The 24,125-nt window shown below is 35.6% G+C and overlaps 2 protein-coding genes across 13 annotated transcripts in view; one reads left to right on the top strand and one right to left on the bottom strand.

The window, feature by feature from the left end:
* The window catches only part of LOC106872116 (PHD finger protein 14), a 62,126-nt gene extending 49,717 nt beyond the window's left edge, over positions 1–12,409 (top strand). For 5 of the 8 annotated variants that reach the window (XM_089351205.1, XM_089351204.1, XM_089351198.1 and 2 more), the window contains 3 exons: positions 304–456; positions 8,543–8,678; positions 12,065–12,409. In XM_089351205.1, coding sequence (XP_089207331.1) covers positions 304–456; positions 8,543–8,678; positions 12,065–12,190 — 415 coding nt within the window. In that variant the 3' untranslated portion in view covers positions 12,191–12,409. Of the gene's footprint in view, positions 1–303; positions 457–8,542; positions 8,679–11,867; positions 11,920–12,064 lie in introns of all 8 variants that reach the window. The other 3 variants (XM_089351203.1, XM_089351202.1, XM_089351200.1) reach the window with 2 other exon arrangements.
* Positions 12,410–22,043: 9,634 nt separating this feature from the next.
* Positions 22,044–24,125, bottom strand: part of LOC106872123 (CCR4-NOT transcription complex subunit 1-like) — a 64,757-nt gene continuing 62,675 nt past the window's right edge. For all 5 annotated transcript variants that reach the window (XM_089351192.1, XM_089351193.1, XM_089351195.1 and 2 more), the window contains one exon: positions 22,044–23,789. In XM_089351192.1, the coding sequence (XP_089207318.1) occupies positions 23,705–23,789 (85 nt within the window). In that variant the 3' untranslated portion in view covers positions 22,044–23,704. The remainder of the gene's footprint in view (positions 23,790–24,125) is intronic.

Below are 24,125 nucleotides of genomic sequence, written 5' to 3'. Positions count from 1 at the left end.
GTTTTTAGATAATGACCATGACAAATTCATCATCCCACTTTCACCTTTAATTCTTCAACTTCTTTGATGGGGGTAGTGGGTTCTGGCTGTTTAGTTCTGTTACTACGTGACTTGATTATCTTCATTCCTAATGACTGTTTTTTTTTTTTAGACAGACTTTTTATTTAAAAGCATTTCTAAATTTTGCCTCTAGGTATTCATTGTTCTTTCTCCGTTCAAGAATATTAAAGAATCAATGTAAAAACGGCCATCGCTAATGCATCAAAATTAACTTTAGGATTTTTCTTACTATTTATTTATTAGATATAACTTGTTAATTGGCAGTTGTGGAATCTGTAAGAAATCAACAAACCAACATCTGTTGGCCAAATGTGATTCATGTAGCAAACACTACCATCTTGGCTGTCTTGATCCACCGCTCTCACGTATGCCCAAGAAAACCAAGCTACAAGGCTGGTAAGTAACCGGCAACTCCCTTACTAAAACTGATTTTTATCTAGAAAGCAACCAAACTAGAAATGTCAAGATTTCACCATTTCTACTATTCACTTACTTCAAGGCTGCTAAATGAATAAATTTATGTTTTTGTATGGTATAAGCACTGAAATGGAATGAAGTTATTATGGACATTAAATTTTTCTTTTACAGTGAATAGATCTTTGGGGTAGATTTCATCTTACATGCTCTATTAACCCTCTAGCATTCAGATTACTCTGTTGAATGTAATGCTTATTTATTCATATTGTTTTGATTTAATTATGCATTATCTCATAGCTTCAAGATTTCGATGATGTTTTTAGAATGACATTGTAAGGTAGGTGTGAGAGGCCAGATCTGGCCACTTTGAACACAAAACATATGACCGGTTTAAATGCTAAAGATGCAAGGGGAAAATAAGTTAAAAATTTGGGCTCTTGTAGAATTTCTCAGGTTTTAAGTTCAGTAACAACAACAAAATGGTTGTTAAAGGTAACTTCAGAAGAATAAAAAACAAACATTAAAAAAAATAAATTTAATCAAACTTCATCCTTATCCCAGAGCAATTCATAATAAAATGGATTTTGTGTGCATTTCTCAGGAGTCATTTTCTGGTTTAAAAAGTTTAAATACTTCTGGTCATAAAAGTTTTGGTGAAAACTATACATTTTCTTATACTAGGTTTAGTTAATACTTATTTACTTTCTTTTATCATTTGGTCAGTTTCTTTTTTTTATGTATTGGCTGAAAGGAAAAGGGACATAAATTGATATACTCTAGGCAAGATTTAAGCTGTTGATTGAAAATATGTGAGCCAGGTGTTCTGAAGGGAAAGCACTTAGCTGGTGAAGGACTACATATATGATCTAGATATATAAATATAATGGCTACAGATAGTGATAATAAAATGTTTAACTGGAGCAATGTGTAATAAGAGATTCCATTACAAGTTCAAGGTAGTTATTTTATTAAAAGCAGAAAACACAGAAAGAAAGTTTCATTATAAAAGACTGAAAACTTACTGAAATAAACAGATTGTTTGTAACTGTTTCTGAATTTTGTTTAGAATTCTATTGGATTAGATATTATACATATTGGATAAAATATTATACATATAAATATAGGTGCAGGCATGGCTATGTGGTAAGAAGTTTGCTTCCCAACCATATGGTCTTGGGTTCAGTCCCTCTGCATGGCACCTTGGACAAGGGTCTTCTACTATAGACTAGCCTCAGGCCAACCAAAGCCTTGTGAGTAGATTTGATAGACAGAAACTGAAAGAAGCCCATTGTGTGTGTGTGTGTGTGTGTGTATGTATACATACACACACATATATATATATATATATATATATATATATATATATATATATATATATATATATGTGTGTGTGTGTGTGTGTGTGTGTGTTTTTCCCCTGCCACCACCAGTTTTGGTGCTTTTACGTCCCTGTAACTTAGCAGTTTGGCAAAAAAGAACCGATAGAATAAGTACCAGGCTTTAAAAAATATAAGTGCTGGGGTCGATTCATTTGATGAAAAATTCCTCAAGGCAGTGCCCTTGCATGGCCGCAGTCAAATGACTGAAACAAAGAAAAGATAAAAAGATAGATGTTTTGGCAGCATTTTTATTCTGAGATCATCCCTGCTGAGCATGTTGTTGGTTGATCGTTTCCTTGACATACATAAATACACACATAGTTCTTTGACATACATAAAATATATACCAGGCAATATGATGTTGCCAAGCTGTTTACTGTACACTGGCTTGCTTGTGGCAGAGTTTCAGGAGAGGGCTGGGTGAATGTTCTGGGCTTTTTTTTTTTTTTGCTTTGTTGTTTGTTTTTTGGTTTTCTTTTTAATACATTTATTTACTTTGCATGTACTGAGTGTTTGAGTATGTGTTTTTTTTTTTTTTGTTTTTTTACTTTTCATATTTTAAAAGTTATTTAATTAATAAGTTCCATTTGTGAAACCAGTCGATACTTTTGCTTAGTTTCAGAGATATTTCTACTAACTACTACTACTTTATTTATTTTCACAAATTGTTAATGAACTAACAATTTAAGATGTTGTCATGCAAGGATTTCCACAAAAATTGACAAACATGTTGGGAAAAAAAATCAAAAAGAGAAAGAACACTATAAAGTTACACAGTTCAATCCATCCATAAGGCAGCTAGCTACCCTGCAACTACTCTGGAGAGGTTTCCATACAGAATTAGTTCACTTTCTTGTACAAGAATGTGCCGAACACATTTTACTCATTTTTCAGTAACAGTCATTAATTAGATTATCACCACCATTACCACCACTACAACTACAACAGTATAGTTCTTTTTTTTTTGTTTGTTGTTTCTTTTTCTAGGAGGTTTGGATGACATGAAGATTAAGTCTTAATCTGTCTCTATTCTTTTCATTGTCATTATACAGAAGTACACTGGAAACTAGAATTAAAGTGGGGAAAAGAAATAACATTTGAAAATTTGAACTGTAGATTCGTTAGTAGATGGTTTACCCTTATTGATGATGTGATATCCTCAAAGACTAGAAGTGTATATATGTACACGCACACATACTTATATACACATATATACATGTGTGTATGTATGAAGGCGCATGGCCAAATAGTTAGGCTGTTGCATTCGTGATCATTAGACTGTGGGTTCAGTTTCCTTTCCAGGCTGGACAATGCATTGTATTCTTCATTTCACATTGTTCTGTTCCCCTTTCAATTAGGGGTAATGTTGTGTTGGCCTACTCACACGAGTGCGTGCGTGCGTGCATTCCTGTCTGTGTGTCCTTTTAATGACATGTCAGTTAGGGAGAAATCTTGATTCTTGAGATCATTGCCTTGGTCTCAATTGCCATATGGTAGATACAAAGATAATTGTAATACATCAAGAATTTATGTTGTACGGTATTTGATATACCTTTAATTATCTATGTTGTTCGTATACATGTCAGTCATCACCCTCATTTATTTCTCCCACCTATCTTTGCATATATATATATATATATATATATATACACACACACTTGGAAATGGATGCGTGGCATTCAATCCACAGGTTCCCTCAACTGCTAGGGTGTGACACTTTTTCACACAGTTGTCCTCATTCATTCGCAACACATGACCACACCAGTGCAGTCGTCTCTCTTGCACACCACATCTGATGCTTCTTAAATCCAACTTTTCTCTCAGGGCACTTACACTCTGTCGCGTATGCACACTGACATTACACATCCAGCTGAGCATACTGGCTTCATTCCTTGCAAGCTTACATATGTCCTCAGCAGAACTTTGCCCAGGCTATTCTTATTCTAGCAGCTACACTTTCAGAGCATCCACCCCTGCTACTGACTTGGCCCCCTAGGTAACGGAAGCTATCAACTACTTCTAGTTTTTCTCCCTGGAATGTGACAGAAGCTGTTCTCTGCACATTTTCTGTGTTTATAGCACCTGAGTATTTGCCACATACAAAAACTATCTTCCCAGTTAGCCTCCCTTTGCTATTGCTGCACCTCCTATGCGTCCATAGCTTACACTGGGTACATCTAATGGAGTTTCTACCTACACCTTTTCTACAGATCAAGCAGGGCCATCTACTTGAAGGGATTTGTGGTTTGTCTGCCTTCCTACTTGTTAAGACTTTGGTTTTAGCTAGATTGACTCTAAGACCCTTCGATTCTAATCCTTGCTTCCACACCTGAAACTTTTCCTCTAGTTCTGATAGTGACTCAGCAATTAGAGCAAGGTCGTCAGCATAGAGGAGCTCCCAGGGGCATCCTGTCTTGAATTCCTCTGTTATTGCCTGGAGGACTATGATGAATAGGAGGGGGCTGAGGACTGATCCTTGTTGGCCCCTACCCCTACTCGGAATTCTTCACTGTACTCATTGCCAACCCTCACCTTACTGACAGCATCCCTGTACATGGCTTGCACAGCTCTCACTAACCATTCATCTATCCTTAGTTTCCTCATTGACCACCAGATAAGAGATCAGGGGACCCTGTCAAAGGCTTTCTCCATGTCAACGAAAGCCAGGTACAGAGGTTTATCTTTGGCTAGGTATTTCTCTTGTAGCTGTCTTACCAGAAATATAGCATCAGTGGTGCTTTTCCCCAACACAAACCCAAACTGCATCTCATCTAAACTGACTCTCTCCCTAATTAGTTGGGCTATGACCCTCTCCGTCACCTTCATTACCTGATCCAACAACTTGATACCTCTGTAATTATTTGTATCTAAAGTGTCACCTTTACCTTTGTAGCAGTTGACTATGGTGCTGCTACACCAGTCACTGGGTATGACTCCTTCATGTATCACCTGGTTAACTATACGGGTGACTAGGCTATAACCGACACTGCCAGATATTTTGAGCATCTCTGCAGGGATTCCTGATGGGCCGGGGACTTTCCCTGTCTTCATACCCTTAATTGCTTTATCTACCAAGGTACTGTCAATCTGGATAGCTGTTGGGTTGACATTCGGCAGACTTTCTTTCTCCCATTCATTCTCTTTATTGAGCAACCTTTCATAGTGGCATCTCCAAACCTCTCTCTTTGCAGCCTCCTTTAATGCAAGTGAACCATCATCCATGTGGACACATTTTTCTCCTACGACATCATGATTCTCTCTCACACACTGTCTTGCAACACGAAATACCTCAAGCCTTTGGTCCTCACAGTGCAGAACATTGGCAAATTTTTTCTTATCTGCTTCCCTTCTGGCTAAATAAACCTGTCTCCTAGCTTCCCTTCTGGCAGTCTCATACAATTCCCTGCTACCACCGTACTTCCAAGACTGTTTCTTTTCTCTAATAGCCCTGTCACAACATTGTTCCACCACGACGTTACTTTGGGTCAAGAGGGGACTTTGCACCATCCACAGATCTGGTTAGTGGCCCTCAGCAGGTTGTCTCATAGAAACCTCCAGTTGTCTTCCACATCATGTGATGCTATATCTCCTTCTATTTCATCAAAGGCTTTGAGTAATACGTCTCTAAATCTCTGTCCATTCGCGGGATCTTTAAGCTTCCAGACCCTTCTCCTCCATGCTGGTCATCTTCTGGGCATCCATTTAGCCCATCGGTTTCATATCTAGTGTGAACTAGATATATCTTCAGTTTCTCTAAATGATAACTGTTCTCAGCAAAGAATGTTTTGTTAAAACACAAGAACGCATGGTGATAGTTGAAGATATATTCGTCTGAAAAAATTTTAGCCGGGCGAGTTGTCTTCTTTCACTAGATAGCTAGGTTTTCCAATTTTGAAGTAAAAATTTCCGAAAATGTTAACAACTCCCCACGGCTTCCATCCTGGAGTTCAGGTAGCTGGAGATGGCTAAGGCATCATCTCAATATAAGCCGAAGTGGACAGAGGAGAATTTATTACCTAGGGTGTCCAGAATGTAAAACCCTATAAGGTCGCAAATATCAGTGCTGTCATATGCCCCCATCGCGATGTCGAAGGAGCCTTCAGAGTCAGTTCATTTGACTCAGGTTGAATCCTGGTTGAACAGTAGCATTTTCCTAGCGTGCATAATTATATCTATTTCTCTATCACTTATGTCGGTAATTCGTCTCGTATATACTAATGCCCTATCAAGTAACATTTTTGATATCGATGGATAAATGTCTACTATATCGAATCGTATGAACTTTGCTCTAAAAGTGCTTCGTTTGGTCTCAAAGCAATGTAACACCTCGATTGTGTTATGCCATAAAAAGAAATTAGATACCTTCTTTATGTCTTGTGTTTTTAAAAAACATTCTTTGCTGAGAACAGTTATCATTTAGAGAAACTAAGGATTTGCTTAGTTCATGCTAGATATGAAGCCAATGGTTTTTTTCTCTAAAACTGTTACTTTACACATACAGAAATAAATAACTGCGCTATATTTTATAGGGTATGTTCTTCTTCTAATTTATGATCTTATAATGAAGATATATATATATATTTATTTATTTATTTATGGCTGTGGTCATGCTGGAGCACCATATACACACACATACATATACCTTATGAGTGATAGTGGTTGATGGAAACTAGAAAAATTCTTCATATAATATATGAGTGTAATTGTTTACTTTCTGCATCTTTGCATTAAAAGCATTGAGCCAAAAACAGTGGCACTTACAAATCATCTCATTTTCTGCTTATAAATCATAGCCTTGTACTTTCAAAAATGAATGGAATTAAAAAAAAAACAATCCATTATTTGAAAAATAGTTACAGGTTAGTCACAGGAAGAACATCCAACTGTAAGCCAATGCCTCAACATAATCATCTAGCTCCCAATTTATAAGCAAGTGCAAGGAGTTTTAAAATTATGTCCGCTTAGTCATTTTGCTTCTACATGATATAATGTATATATTTATGTATGTGTAAAGTAAACAGGAATTCCATTTCCGTACCGTACTTTCACTCTGCCTCTCAATTGACTGTACTGAATCAATGGATTGATATACAATACAATGACAGTTAATTTATAAATTGGGGTTACTGTGTTTGCAAGTGATCACATACTTATTGAAGTCAGCTCTCATTTATTGTGCATCAAGTGTGTCATCTTTGAAACGTGAAATAATTTAAGCATTTGATGTCGGCAAGTTGAAATAAGTTCACATCTTTTGTTTAGGATTTGAGTGGTGTGGTGTGGTGTGGTGTAGGTGATGTGAAGTTCCTTTGTTGCAGAAGTTGCTAGTTGCAGAGCTTCAATCTGTTCCTAATTACTAGTCCCTTATCTAATAATGTAACATAATATATATAATTAATTTATTAAATATTGATAGTAGTATTTTAATAAGGGAGACAATTCTGGACATAAAATGAATATTGGTGAGGGAAGCAGTATTAATACTGATTGGCAATCTATGTATCTTATTTAATGTAGATCTATTATTAGAATACCAAATACTGTGCATACAGACACAATGCTAAGGACACAGACATATAATGTTAACAGATGAGAACCATCTGGCATGGACACTGAAAAAGCTAGATCACATGATTTCAACATACTGCATTTCCTCAGTGACAGGTGTCCACTCACTTTATACTAGCCAAACCTTACTGTTAATGATATATAGAATAACTCTGAATTTTCAGTCACTGATGTCACATGTGGCCAGTAGGCTTATTGAAAAATAAATATTCGCAATGGAGGTAGTATTAATATGGGACTTATTAATTCTGGACATGATTTTGAGTTTTATTAGAGCTCATCAAAGTTTAGACTTGGTAATTTATAATTGAATATGTCTTGTTATATCTCAAAGAAATTTACAAAGGGGCTGAATTTTTAATGAAACCTCAAGTATTTTATATTTCAGCTTTATCTCTTATTAACGTATAATTTTAAATTATTTCATTTTTTTATTTTTCAGCATTAATATTAAATTCATGTGTGTTTAATTATAGCATTGTCTTTCAGCTTCTAAATGTTTTCCATATCACAACAGATTGTTAAAACTATTGTTGTTGTTTTTACCTTCTGTTACATTCTGAGTTCAAATGTCACCACAGTCAACTTTACCTTTCATCCTTTAGGGGTCAATAAAATAAAGTATCATTTAAGTACTGGTGTCTACGTAATCAAATTATCCCCACCCCATCAAAATTACTGGCCTTGTGCCAAAAGAAATATTATGATTTTATTATTATTATTATTATTATTATTATTATTATTATTATTATTATTATTATTATTATTAATTAATTAATTAATTAATTAATTAATTAAAGCAGTAAGCTGGCAGAATCATTAGCACGCCAGACAAAATGCTTAGTGGTATTTTATCTGTTTTTACATTCTAAGTTCAAATTCCATCCAGGTTGACTTTGCATTTCATCCTCTCAGGGTCAATTAAATCAGTACCAGTTGAACACTGGGGTCAATGTAATCCACTATCCCCCCTCCTCCAAAGTATCATGCCTTTTGCTTACAGTAGAAAGAATTATTATTTTTTGCAGAGTTATTTATTTTGTTAGTTTTTCTTCCCATGGTCTTTCATTTCATTTCATTTTACTTTTTTGTATGTGTGTCTCTCTCTCCCTAATCAGGCAATGTTCAGAATGTGCCAGCTCAAGTAGTGATGTTTCAGAAGAAACTGGAGTTGACGTTGACGCTCCTCGTAAACTACGTGAAAAGATCAAGGAACCAATTAAGTTTGAGCAGTTACAATTAGATATAAAATCAGTAAGTATTATTATTAGTTTTCTTTTTCTCTGTCATCATCCTCCTCATCATCATCAGTAGTAGTAGTAGTAGTAGTAGTAGTTGAACACTGCTGTTGATGTAATCAATTTACCCCTTCCTTGAACTTGCTGGCTTTGCGCCAAAATTTGAAACCGTTATCATCATCATCATTATTATTATTATTGAATGAGAGAGCAATGCATGCCATCAAAGTGACACTGGGGTAAAATATACAAAGCCCAATATACTCATCATGACTACCCATCTGATAAGGGTACACCAGGCACATGCATTACAACCATATGTGCGTGACATGATCTCATATCAAGATAAACAGCACATGACCTTGCAGGTGGGGCCCAGTTAGAATTTTCTTCGGATCAAGTAGCCCATCCCGCTGAAAAAGTCCCTGAATAAAGGTTGTTTAAGGATGTTGAACAAAACACCCATGTTTCCAGAGTTGAATTATCCAAACCCCAAAAGAATTCCTCTCAACACATGGCTATGATGCTCTCCCACTACTTCTGCTCGTGATCAGAGATACACATATCGTCAGCCACCAAGAGATATGCTCAACTGGTTAAGGTTAAATAACTGACAAGCATATCTGTGGTATTGAACAGAATATTTGCTGTAGCCCATCTTTTATACCAATACTGAACAATGTACATAACACTTCCAATCAGTTAAGATGAGAAGCCATGAAAGCCACTGCCTGGTACTGCATCAGGGCATTTATTATTATTATTATTATTATTATTATTAAAGGCAGCAAGTTGGCAGAAGTGTTAGCACACTGGGCAAAATGCTTAGTGACATTTCATACATCTCTACATTCTGAATTCAAATTCTGTCGAGAATGGCTTTGTCTTTCATCCTTTTGGGGTAAAAAAAATAAGCACCAGTTGAACATTGGGATTGATGTAATTGGCTTACCCCATCCCCCGAACTTACTGGTCTTGTATCAAAATTTCAAATTGTTGTTACTGTTGTAATTATTATTATCATTATTATTATTATTATTATTATTATTATTGTTGTTGTTGTTGTTGTGAGGAACTGGCAGAATCATTAGCACGCCGGGCAAAATGCTTAGCAGCTTTACATTGTGAGTTCAAATTCTGCCTTGGTCAATTTAACCTTTCATTCTCTTGACTTCGATAAAAAGCTGGCATGAGTTGGCCAGTTTGACAGGATCTAGTAATCCACAGGGCCACATCAAGCTCCAGTGTCAGCTTGGGCATGGTTTTCATGGTTGGATGCCCTTTTTAAAGGCAACAACTTCACAGTGTGTAGTGGGTGCTTTTTTCATGCCACCAGCCCTAGTGAGGTTGCCAAGTAACTTGCAAGAAAGAAAAGAACAGGATGAAGGAAAAATGAAGAAGCCTCTTTGACTAAATGGGGAGGGGTGTCTGTGAGAGGGGGAAGAGAGACAGTGGTTCTATGCCATGTGTCGAAAGGCTAAAATCTGTTTGGAGACAAGCTCAGATGTCTTTCTATGCAGGAAATACAAGTCTACCACACATATTATATAAGGGTTAGTGGGAGTTGCTGGTGTGAGAGGAGAATAAGAGATTGGGGGGGGGGGGGTAGAGGTGAATGTAGTGAGTGATGAACAAGGGTGGAGGTGTGGTTGATGGGAGATATTAGTATAGAGAGGGGTCAGGTGAGATATACAGAAGTGGCTTGGGAAGGAGAATAGATCAGAAAGTAGTGACATGATGTGCAAGGTTTAGAAGCAGTAGGAAGGGAGATGTAGAGGTACATAGGGTGGGTGCTTTAGTAAATGGGGTGAGTTAGCAGATATTAGAGGGTATTGAGTATGAAAGCAGATGTTAAGAAGGAGTATGATAGAAAAGAGAGAGAGAACTAGCTGAAGGCACAGAAAGGTGGTGGGCAAGGATGATAATGAAAAATGGAAGTGATTCCAGGAATGAGGGAAGGTTACTGAAACCAAAAAGAAAGTGGGGAGGGGATTGTAATATGTGCTAATTCTGCTCTCAAGTGATTGCAGCAGCCAAGTAGTACCATAGATAGAGGAGTGATGGTTGTTAGAGGATGAGATGTGGGAAATGCTTGATGGAACATAGAGAAAGGAGGTACATGGTCCTGAAAGGTTGTTTTAGAACATCATTTTTGCTGTAATGAATGGGTCTCCTCAAGTACAGCAAGCTGTCAATCATCTGAGTCTCCTCTTTAAGGTTCAGTATCTTGAGATCAGTCTTCACTAGTTCCTTCCATGTCTTCCTGGGTCCCCCTTTTCCTGAAATTCCAACCACTTTATGTAGCTGTTCTCATCCATACACATCGCATGGCCAAACCAGCATTGTCTTCTCTCTTGCATACTATATCAGATTCCTCTTGCACCTAATTTTTCTCTCAATACATTAGCATTTAGTGGTAATTGCATACTGTTATTGCACATCCACCATAGCATATTAGCTTCATTCCTCTCTAGTCTTAAGTCCTCTGCATTCAGGATCCGCATCTCACTACTGTGTAGCATTGTTGTTCATACACAAGCATCATACGATCTGCTTTTCACTCATCAGGAGAGACTTTTTGTTACCAACAGAGAGAGGTAACAGCTCACTGAACTTGCTCCAGCTTGTTCTTATTCTAGCAGCTATACTTTTGGAATGCCCTCCTCCACTGCTAATTAGGTCAGCTAAGTAACAGAAACTATTGACTTCCTTTAGGGATCCTTCAGAGCTTTTGAATAAAATCAATTTCCCATGTATCCCTAGTGTTTATGGTTCCTCTGCATCTTTCCACATACAAACACTACTTTCTCTATTAACCTTCCTGTGATTCTTCTTATGTGTCCATAGCTTGCACTGGGTACACTGTATAGAGTTCCTACCCACACCATTCCTACATATCAAGCAAGGCAATTTACCTGAAGGGAGTAGAGTTCTGTTTGTTTTCTTGCTTACTATAACTTGAGTGCGCTTTTTCCTGTTTTCCTTTGTTCTCCTCCCTACTGTACTACATTTGTATTATTATATAACAACTAATCATCATCATTATTATTATTATTACTATTATTATTCAAAAGTTAGAAGATACTTGCTTTCATGACAGTATCATTTATAGAAACATTTCCAGCTTCTTCTAAATGTATATGTATATCACTTGATTGTAAATAATTCCCTATCTTTTTTATTCACATATTTTTTTCTTTGTAAGTTCACAGAAAAAAATCTAAAAAAAAAAACTACAATAGCAGCTGATACACAAGGTAAAAACTTATATTAAAATCATGGAATTATTGATACCTTCATATTGAATGACCAACAAAAACCATTTAATTTCTCTCAGACAAATCTCCTGTGGATAGTGTCTTGTAATATTTTTGTTTGTTGTGTTTTACTTCACTTTAATAGGAAAAGCGTCTACGGAATCGATCAAATTCTAAACAGAAAAAGGGAAAGAAACGGAAGTCTATGAAACTAGAAAAGGTTGGCAAACGAGAAGAGAATGAAGATTCTGAAGAAGTCATGGAACTCTGATTCATTTCTCTCAATTTGTTGTAACTAATTACAATGGTTACATTGTAATTATCATATCACCATGCAGCTTACAAACACTAGTGACTGGATAATTTTTCTTCAATTAAAAAAAAAAAAGAAAAAAAAAAAAAGAATTTGCTATGAATTAGTTTTTAATTTACATTTAAAATATTTAAATGAAGATTAATTTCCTGAAAATGAAATGTGTATTTATTGTTCTATGATGTGTTTTGTGAATTTTTGTTAAATTCTGGGCTAAAATTAAACGAGTCAATCAACTGTTTTAGCTCAGAAATGTTAAATTTAGTTGATCACCAGTGTCCTTCAAAGCAATTTTAAAATGTACAATATGATTGATTAAAGATTAGTCAAACAATTAAAATTTCAACAAGGTGATCATAATAATCATTGAAGTAAATTTCTCATGGTAAAGTCAGTGTTCCAGAGAAACGTTTTTTTTTTTCTCTTTAATCCTTTTGTTACCATATTTCTGTAGAAATTCAGTGCTTTTGTTTTAATCAATTTTGAAACTAATGGAGAATTTAGTATAATAACTTTGTCTTTACTAATCTGTTGTTTGGAACAAATTATTATAAAATTTTGATGGGCGGTTCTAATTTAGATCATTTACGGAGTTTATGTCATAAAATCAGGGGTGGTCTTGCAGGTTGATATGAAAAGGGTTAATTTCTTGCTCAAATATCTAAAGATCCTTCACCATTTTATTCCTTTAGAATTGAAATAAAATGTTGAAATATAAAGACAAAAACTAATCCATTGATTACACTGGTGGTCAACAGAATTGTTATATAAATGCTTAATAGGATTTGAAGGTTTCATTCTTTTTCTTAGCTAACCCAGGCTTGCTAAAAATCTGCAGGAATACAGCATTTCTGCTCATGTCTGATTTAACTATTTTATTTCAAGTCTTCTTCAGTCTACCTCTTCTCAGAGTACCATCCACAACCAGTGCAGCCAACTTCCTTCCTTACTTTGACAATGCTTATCATCCTCAGTTCCTTAAAATAGACCCCTTTGGTCAAAAATAACCATGGGGATGCACCTAGAAAGTTCTCCTCAATGGCACAAATCTGGACAAGGTTGTTTATAGAAGACTAGCAGTCACCCATGCATACCAATCACCCCTCTCCATGCCACCGATGTTATCCAAGGGAAAGGCAAAGCCTGATACTGCTTGGCACCAGTGACATTGCAACTCATTTCTGCAGCTGAGTGAACTGGAGCTATATGAAATAAAGTGTCTTGCTCACAAACAACATAGAGCCCAGTCCAGGAATCGAACTCACTACCTCATGATTGTGAGCCCAACAATAACTGCTGAGCCATGTGCCTTTACTACTTTCTAATTACTGTATTTAGTACCAATGTTTCAATGTGATATAGCACCACATTTCTTATATATGCTTCTGCCATCTGCAAGAAAGTAACCTATTCAGGAGCCCTGGTTGCTTCCACTTGCAGGGGAACCAGAGTCCAGTAAAACAACCTCTTTGGGAGGCTATCTATCTGTAGTATTGTTAATGCTATTAATCCCTCAGGTCAAGTTCTCAGTTAGAGAGTCCATGATGTCCTAACACATTGTTTCTAACTGCATCTTACCTTGTAAAAAAAACAGGGCCCATGAATAATGCCTCTGGTGGTTGTCCTATATAATCAGCAGACCTATAAACCCATATTTTCTTCTACTCCAGTTTGTGAATGGTAACCCAAGAGGCCTCCCCATACTCACTGACTTCAGTTGGGCTACTTACGAGAAGTCTTGTTCAAAAGACACTTCCACTGGTCTGGTCACACACCTTGTCATCCCTTGTAAATACCTCTGTGATGCATTGTAGTCATTCCATAACTCGCCCTAAGAATATGTGAAGAACAGGATGGGTAGCTGAAAAAAAGATGGCTTACTACAAACAAGTTGGATCTTGAATCAATATCTGATCCTCACATTATATGGTATCTTCTGTTGGAATTGTGACTGGTCAGTGATCTCCAATTCAGATGTCTAGGTTCACTGTGGATGGTTGCCTTTGGTTCACAATGCTGTGGATTCTCTAACCAGAATTCTATTCCTCTTAGATGAATGCCTGACACAAATCGTCCACTTTTCTATGCTTGCAGATTTTTTTTGGCCAGATGCCCTTCTTTTCCAAGCAAAGTAATATTTCCTCTTTGGTCAGACATGTTTATGCAGAATGTTGGAAATGAAATGCTTGTATGACAATTGTATTCATTTACAACTATCACATGATGTCAAGACAAGGAAACACAAATGTACATACATATACTTTTATATGACAGGCTTCTTTCAGTTTCCATCTGTCAAATCCACTTATAAAGCTTTGGTTGACTCGGGGCTATTGTAGAACCTAGCCTAGATAGCGAGACTGCACCTGAAACCTTGTGGTTAGGAAGCAAACTTCTCAACCACACAAATACAAACATTCAATTACTTATAAGTAATTGAAGTCAATAGCACCAATTCATGAGTTTCAGTTTCTGTTTTTTTCCTGACAAATATGACCAATAAAACCAAAGTCTATTGGATAATTCTCCTTCTTGACACAAACATCGTTTGACATTTATCTAACATGAACCATACCTGCCACTTCTTACTAACATAAAATTCTTTTTTTTTTTCAAGAAAAAAAAAAAAAAAAAAAAAAAACCTAATTCTCTCTCTTAACTCATCCCTGGTACCCAGGCTACTTTGTATTTAAACTTTGCTCTGATAGGTAATGTTAATACAAATGTAGAGTCCACCAGTGGGACCGAACCTGAAACCATGCTGCTGGGAAGCAAACTACTTCACCATAGCCACACCTGCACCAATTACTTACACCAAATGTATTTCAACCTAACAGATTCAAAATATCTAAGCACTGGAAACTCAACATCAGCTCCATTGGCTTCACTAGTCAGGTACAGCTGCAACCCAGCTAGATAAGAAAAACAATCAAACCATATATATATTGTATAACCAACACCAAAAATAACCATTACTGATTATGTCACCTGACAAGTCTGACCAACAAATGCATAACATTATTTCTGCAAAAGTAATCTACATTAGATTATCTTTGCTGTAATTCTAGAATGTAACTTCATAGAAATATCTATGTGTATTCTTTTCTTATAGACATCTCCCTGCAAACAGGCAAGAGAAACAGCAATCACAGTAGTAGTGATGCAACACTGAAATTATTGTCTGAATATATAGATTTTTTTTTTTTTAATTTTGCTTTATGAAAGTTTCACAGAACTCAGGACAGCAGTAATGTAGAAGAATGTTCGTGGATTGATGTAAATGTTAACATAAGTAAAAATTTTAGACTGAAGCAAATAGGTAAATGGTTTGCATTCTGTTAGTAAAACCTATATTTCTTTTTGTCTCAAAATGGTGTTTATGACAGACATTGCACTCAAGATTAGTTGAAAAGAATGCAATACCAAGTGATACAGGGGAGGTGGTTTAAAAAGGAAAACTTGCATTGAACTATACTTACTCCAAAACAGTTTGAATTTTAAACTTATGCTAATGCAACATTTGTTTTTAAGGTAAGGCTGTGCAACAGAATTCTCATCCTTAACCCACTTTAAATTTGTGATCATTTTACAGCTAGAGTGGCTGTAAAATGAAAGGAGAAATTATTAATTAAATAAAAATCTAGTTATATCATTAGTGGCAACAGACATTAAATTCAGTTGTCAATGCATTTCCTACACAATTGTTTAGGAATAATCCTGGCCCCCAACCCTTGAGCTTTAAAATAGAAAAAAAAAAAAGTAGTGGAGTAGTTAGAAAGGATACTTCACAACCATGCTAGTGAGTGGCACCTTGGATAAGTGACTAATAGGGCTTGAGTTGAATTGTACTAAAACCATTGAGTTGATATTTATTGCCGAAAGGGAAGTAACTCTTAAAAATGGGAGGATGGAATGTAACCAGTTAAGATAAAGAGATGGGTAATGGACAGGCAAGTTGATATAATTAAACAAAACTCTTGAAAACAGTGTCCCAGCCTTATCACTGGTTCTATGACTGAAACCAGCAAAAGCAGAGTATAAAAAAAAAAATATATATATATATATATATACAACTGGCTTCTTTCAGTTTCTGTTTACCAAATCCACTCACAAGTCTTTGTTCAACCTGAGGCTATAGAGGATACCTGCCCAGGGTGCCATGCAGTTGGACTGAACCCAGAACCATGTGGTTAGGAAACTTCTTACCATACAACCATACCAGCATCTTTATGTTCAAGAAAGATATGTGAAAATACCAGGAAGGCAATGCTGAAGTTGCAAGCACATTGGGATGAATAAAAAGGTAGATGGCATGCAACTTCATGGTTGCTTAGCAACATTAACAACAGTTAGATCTCTCAAATTATATTCAATTGATCTGTGGCTAAGCAATTTCTTTTTTCTTTAAAGAAAATTACAAGTTCCTGTTCTGGTTAAAAAAAAAAGGGGGCAGGGTGTTTGAGGGAGCTAAAACACAAAAAATTCTTAACCGGTGCTTATCATCCATTTGACCCATAAAAGTGAAATAGAAACAGCATGTCACTAAAAAAGGGAATTGATATACTGACAGATAGAACAGAAAAATAATAGAACTTGAAATCAAAGTGCAAGTATTAAAAGCCAGGCATAAACAAATATTGTTACTTAATGAATACAGCAAATGGGAATGGTTGTATAAAAAAAAAAAAACCTTCAGCAGAGGAAATATTTTTCATGAGTAGATCACTAAGAGGGGTGGGTGATGAAACCATCATTTTAACCATTTAGCATTCAGATTACTGTCAAATATGATGCTTATTTATGTACATTGTTCTGAACTAAGCATGCATTATCTCATAGCTTCAAGCTTTTAATGATGTGATTAGTTTAGGGTGGGTGTGAGAAGGTTGGATCTGGCCAGTTTGAACATAAAACAGGCAGAGTATTTAGGCCAGATATGGCCAGTTTAAAGGTTAAAATCTACTTTTCAATACTCACATGAATTGGATGGATTTAGTTGAAGTGAACTTTCTAGTGGGATGCCCTTCCTGTCACTAATCTGCACCCATTTCCAAGTAGGGTGATATTTCCCCATGAACAGATATATCTTCACAGAATACGGGAAATGAAGGACACTCGTTTACAGCTATCACACTATGTCAAGGCAAGGAGACAGTAATATATACATACACAAATATGACGGACTTCTTTCAATTTCCATCTACCAAAACCACCCACAAGGATTTGGTTGGTCTGGGGACAAACAGTGACTGAACTGGGAATTGTGTTGCCGGGAAACAAACTTTCTACCACACAGCCATGCCTGCACCTATTTCAATACTAGCCTCAAATCACTACATTTCCTACATCACCAATCCAACCACCCTTTTAATTTACCCTCTCAAACCTGGGATCCTGAATCAAAAAATAAATATTTGCATATACAGCTCAAGAGTAATGATTACAAACAAACAAATGAAAAGTCACACAAAAAAAAAAAAAAAAAATTTAGAATAAGAGATCTTTCTGTCAACTACCATATTTGTTCACTTGAATTGTTACTTTCATCATGTACACCAGTTTGAATCACTCCCATTGCCAGCGTAAGTGTAAACTCTTCCTCCGAAGAATATCCTCAACTGCAGAATCCAGGCTTTGTTAGTTTACAAGAGAAAGTGCTGGGTTCATCACATATCGTTTTTTTTTCTTCACAATTAAAAACAAAAGCAAACAACACCTATGAGTTAGAAACAAACACACTTGACGACAAAGCTGCAAGTTGATTTTAGTATTTTACCATCGTTTTCTGTGCACATTGATCATTACTGCTTTAGTGGGAATTTGGTACAGAAGACAATTAAGCCATTCCTGCCATGGCTTGACAGGGTTAATCATCATCATCATCGTCCGCTTTCCATGCTAGCATGGGTTGGACGATTTGACTGAGGACTGGTGAAACCGGATGGCTACACCAGCCTCCAATCTGATTTGGCAGAGTTTCTACAGCTGGATGCCCTTCCTAACGCCAACCACTCAGAGTGTAGTGGGTGCTTTTACGTGTCACCCGCACGTTAATGTTCATATTAAAATAAATTCATTATCACATGAATGGTTACACAAAATTTCATTTGGGATTTTTTTTTTTTTTCACCATTCTGAGCAACAGAAAAAAAAAAGGGTGGGGATACCAAATTTTTGTAAATGCAATACATTTTGATTATGGCAGCCATAAAAGGCTAAAAAAAAAAAAATTTAGATTTTAAAAAATAAGCACAAAAAAATGTCAATAATTCTACACTAGTAAATTCTAAGATGATTGATGAACAGATAATTGTTTTAGGCCCTCATTAGTTTTGATCAGTCCTTGTCAGAGTGGTTGGTGCCACCAGAGCCTGGTAGGAAAGTGGAAACTTTTATATAATAGTATTGGGAGTCAAAAAGAGTGGGTGATAAGTTCATCTTTTAACTGCCTTAAATTTCAAAATTATTTGGCATTTTTATTGAATATAGATTATCATCATCGTTTAATGTCCGCTTTCCATGCTGGCATGGATTGGACGGTTTGACTGAGAGCTAGCAAGCCAGAAGGCTGCACCAAGCTCCAATCTTATCTGGCAGAGCTGGATGCCCTGCCTGCCTAACACCAACTACTCCAAGAGTATAGTAGGTACTTTTTATGTGCCACCAGCACAGGAGCCAGTCAAGCAGCACTGGCAATGATCAAACTCGAATAGTACTTTTTTTTACGTGCCATTGGCACAGGACCAGTCATGCGGCACTGGTATCGACCATGTTGGAATGGTGCTTTTTACGCGTCACCGGCACAGGTGCCAATCAGGCGGTACCGTCATCGGCCACGACTTCACTTGACTCAACATGTCTTCAAAAGCGTAGTTTACTGCCCAATGATTGAAAGGTACTCTTTGATAGGCCGGTGATGCTGCACTGGTATACGCCACGGTCTCACTTGGCTTGCTGGGAGTTCTGAAGCACAGCATATCTCCAAAGGTCTCGGTTACTTGTCATTGACTCCATGAGGCCCAAGGATCATCTAATAGTGATAAAAAAATTAAAAAAAGGTGGCAAGTTAAGTTAGCAAAATCATTAGCACAATGGGCAAAATTCTTAGCATTTCGTCCATCCTTATATTCCAAGTTCTGCTGAGGACTTTGCCTCTCAGGATCAATAAAGTACCAGTCGAGTACTGGGGCTGATGTAATCAACTTAGTCCTCAAAATTGCTGGCTTAGTGCCAAAATTTGAAAACAATATTACTGATCAAAATATTGTTCTAACATTCCATATTATATTGACAAATATTTATGTTTCTGCTAGTTTTTAACAGGAATCAACTATGGCTGTGATTGAACAGTTTACTTCCTAACCATATGGTCTTAGGTTCAGTGCCACTGCATGGCCCCTTGAGCAAGTATCTACTATACTCCAGGTCAACAGAAGCCTTCTGCGTTGATGTGATAGATAAACTGAAAGAAGCTGGTCATGTGCCTGTTAGTATCTCCTTGTCTTGGCAACACATACAAGTTGGGAAATTAGTGTTACTGTCATAAAAGTGGTATCCTTTGTTTCCAACCTTCCATGAAAACATGTTCAGCTTGGGTGATATATTACCTCATTTGGCAACAGGAATGACATCTGAAGATAGAGAATCTGAATCAACAAATTCCATCTGAGACATGCAAGTATGGAAAAGTGGACATTAAAACAATGGTGATGTAATTTTGTTGAATTACAGCAAAAATGTCAGGAAAAAAAAAAAAGGTGATAGTTAATTTGAGAAACCCTGGGTTTAAATCATTAAATATATATATATATGCTGAAAAGATGAAATGTAATATGCTTATTATTGTGTCAACCATTTAAAAAAAATAAATAAATAAAGATCATTTAGAAAATTTGCAGGATTATAAAATGTCAAGAATGTGCAATGAGGAAACTTGGCAGTACTGTACAAAGTGACAATGTTGAAGTCAATTGGTTTAAGCATTTGGTATCAACCCACTCAAGGCTGCTCCCGATTCTAAGATAATATACTTTGTTTAATCCCTTAGCATTCAGATTACTCTATTAAATATGATGCCTATATTTATTCACACTGTTTTGAATTAATCATGCATTATCTTGAAGATTTAGGATTTCAATGACGTGTTTGTTTATTTTTAGAATGACATTGTAGAGCAGGCATGAGAGGCCAAATCTGATAGAAAATTTGGGCCAGATAGTGTCATAACACTTTTGATTTAAGCAGGCTCTGATACTATAAAATGCATCATGGAGATGGAAGGGTATGACAAACACTGCAGTAAACTTATGTTTGAGAATTATCATATACCGATCAGGAGTGTTGGGGTAAAAAATTAAGATGTCAGCAAAATTCATGAACAAGGCAATGAAATTCAGAAAAATTATGTAGTTAGGTTAGATTTTACCCTTCAAAAATACTGAGAGAAAAAAAAAAATTTTGTAATAACACAATTTAGGGGATAAAAAAAAAAAGTATAACAATCCAAGCTATTATACAGAACTTTAGTGAAGACGCCTCCCCTTAGAGTGTTGGACTCACAATCATAAGGTCATGGGTTCAATTCCTGGATGGGAAGTGTGTCATGTCCTTGAGCAAGGAATTATGTTACACTGCTCCAGTCTAGTCAAATGAAATGAGTACCAGTTTAATATTGGTGTAGCTAATGGAGCAAGAGGCTCAAGAAGGGACCTATGTCTACTTATGACTACATAGGCACCTAAAAACAATTAGCAAAAGCAAAATACATACTACCAAGTCACTCTCTTACAAGAAATGACTTTAGTTCTGTTAAAAAAAAAAAAAAAAATCTAAACTATAAAGCCAACAATAAATCAATTTCATTATATCCCAAAGTATCAATTATAAACATTGCCATCTTGAAATTGTATACCTAATAATCAATTCAAATTAATTTTATTTGTGATTAAAAAGGAATCTAGTTCAAATATTAGCAAAGTGTATGCAGACAAGACATGTACGCAAATATGCTCATAAAATATATAACCATTATATGGTTATAGAATCTCAAGAGGAAGTAGTATAAATTTATATTACCAGAACAAGGTAAAATAAATGTTCACAGAATACAGGGGCAAAACACAAACTATAAACGGTTTAGTAAAAAGCTGTTGTGCACAAGAATATGGTTTCAGATGGTTCAAACTTATAGAGTAAGATGGACTGAAATGCAGGACAGTATAAGTGTAGAATTAAATTAAAAACCAATGAAAATGAAGAGTTTCACTGACTGAGTTCTGAAGCTATCCTAATTAACCTAATATATAATCAAAATTTCCAATCACATTTAAAATGAGTCGGGTTCAGGACCTTGTAATATCTACAAGCATTGGCATAATAAGCCTAAGTATTATGTGGTACAAGGTTTTAACTTTGCCCACCAAAATTATTAAAATCCTAAATGCAGTTGTATTAAACTATTTTAAAAAATAATAATAGGGTTGATTTACTAGCAAAGCAACTAAAACACTTATAAGATCAAAACAAATATCTAAATCTAAACCTTATCTGTGATATCAAAATTGAGGAAATAAAAAATATGAGAGGGAAAACTAAGAACAAAAATTATGATTTTAATTTTAATTTAATTTAATTAGATTCACATGTTACCTAATACCCAAGTTTTAAGAAATCTGCAACATTAAAAAAGAAAGGAATAAATACTAAAAATAAAGAGAAAAAAAAAGAACATCTAAGAGAATTTAAAATATGATGGATGTTTTAAAAGTTTTCAACTAGACTGACCATTAAAAACAAACAAAAAATAAGCATGTTTGAGATTCTCACAAACTTAACCTTCCAAGAAATTTTATTTAAAAAGGGAGAGAGGGGATGAAAATACTCCATGGTTTGACAAAATATACAAGTCAAGTCTGCAGTTATGGAAAAATACATTTGGTGAAATGGTTACAATTGATTATGGCACTATTGGGGATGAAGGTATTGCTGTATCAAGCAGCATTATTTCTGGGTTTTAAATAAAAAGGGGAAGAAGAAAAAATGATATATAGCACAAAAAAAAAAAACAAAAAAAAAAAACAATTTATTTCAAATTTCAGCATAAGTATCACATAGGTGAGAAATCATATCCAAGTTCTGCTTGCTGCCTTGTCTTTGTTGTATGTATGTTTGTATTATTTTCAGATCCCACCCTTCTTTGAAAGTCTCCTCATCCAAGTTCACATCTGCTGAAAAGTTCAAGTCCAAGACCTTAATAACAGGTCAGTTTTAAACATCATTACTGGGAAGCAAAAGGAGGAAATGGCACCCCGACATCCCAGACCAGGCCAATGCTCTAGCTACATAGGAGATATTCACAGAAAGGAGTCACAAGAGCCCTAAGTAAGGCTATTTGCACAAAATGGTGATATCATATGCTAGATGATGATTGGATCCAGATGAGATATTCACAACAGAAAAGATACAGTGGCACTTAGGAAGTGAAAACAATTGACATTTAAACTGCATCGACAGATTCACATTTCAGCAGTTTTTATACAGGAATTTGATATAAAAAGATGGTTTGAAAATGAAGAGAAACAAATTTACAAAAGAAAGAAAGAAAGGAAAAACAAAAAGAATTTCATACAAAATTTTCAATAAGCATTTACAAAAGTCACAAATAGAAACCATTTTTAAAATGATATGGCAAGAGAAAAAAAAAGCTTGTGTAAACTGGAATTCTTTTGATAAGTTAGAATTCAATCAAAAAGCAAATAACCATGAAAATTCCAGTAAGTCAAAAGAGAGAAGGAAAAAAAAAATTAAAATAAACTCAGTCGATAAACTGACCAAGCTAGAAATATTTATTGCTTTTAACCAAAGCATGGTTAAAAGTAAGTCTAGGAGTTCCAATGGAGAATTTTCAAAATATATTACAAAAAGAAAATCAAGACATGAATGTTTAATAGTAGCTGAAGCATGGCCCAGTAGAAACACTATTATCTTTTCAAGAATTTATAAACTATGTCTTTACTACAAGAATAAAACATAAAATAGATTCACTGTACATAAGGAAAATTAACAAAAGAGAATTTGGTCATAAAAGAAAATTACTGTCTTTTTGGAAGTCTATTAAAAATATTTGATTATCTTTATAGTACAAGATAAATGAACATTAAAATAAATTATCTATATAAAAAGAGAGAGAGAGAGAGACAGAAAGAGAGAGAGGAAAAAAAAAAAAACAGGATGTTAGTTGAAAAAGCCTGATTAGAAATCGGGACAGTAATAATTTGATCCAAGAAATTATTCCAATGGCAATGGATATATGACAACACTCATACAGTTTAGAAGATTGATTAAAGTCAATCTTCATTGAGAAAAAATGTTGCAAGTGCAACACTGCTGTAACACTGCCATTGACCAGAATTCTTTTATGTCTTTGGTGTTTTTTTTTAAGGAGGGGTGGTGGTGGTGGTGGTGGTGCTTGTATTAATGTACATCTGTTGCATCTTGTTCCCGAATATTGGGTGCCTGCTTAGGTTGAATACAAGATCGAGCTACAGACTCAAATAACCTGAAAAAGATGAGTACAATCGATGAAAAATATAGCAAAACAAAATACAGAAACACACACACACTCATATTGTTGTTGTTGGCACTCCGTCGCTTACGACGTCGAGGGTTCCAGTTGATCCAATCAACAGAACAGCCTGCTCATAAAATTAACGTGCAAGTGGCTGAGCACTCCACAGACACGTGTACCCTTAACGTAGTTCTTAGGGATATTCAGCGTGACACAGTGTGACAAGGCTGACCCTTTGAATTACAGGCACAACAGAAACAGGAGTAAGAGTGAGAGAAAGTTGTGGTGAAAGAGTACAGCAGAGTTCACCACCATCCCCTGCTGGAG

This window comes from Octopus bimaculoides, chromosome 4 (assembly GCF_046866305.1).
Source record: "Octopus bimaculoides isolate indiv1 chromosome 4, ASM4686630v1, whole genome shotgun sequence".
Taxonomy (NCBI): Eukaryota; Metazoa; Mollusca; class Cephalopoda; order Octopoda; family Octopodidae; genus Octopus; species Octopus bimaculoides.
Note: the sequence above shows the minus strand (reverse complement) of the source record. Positions and strands in the feature narration are given on the sequence as shown.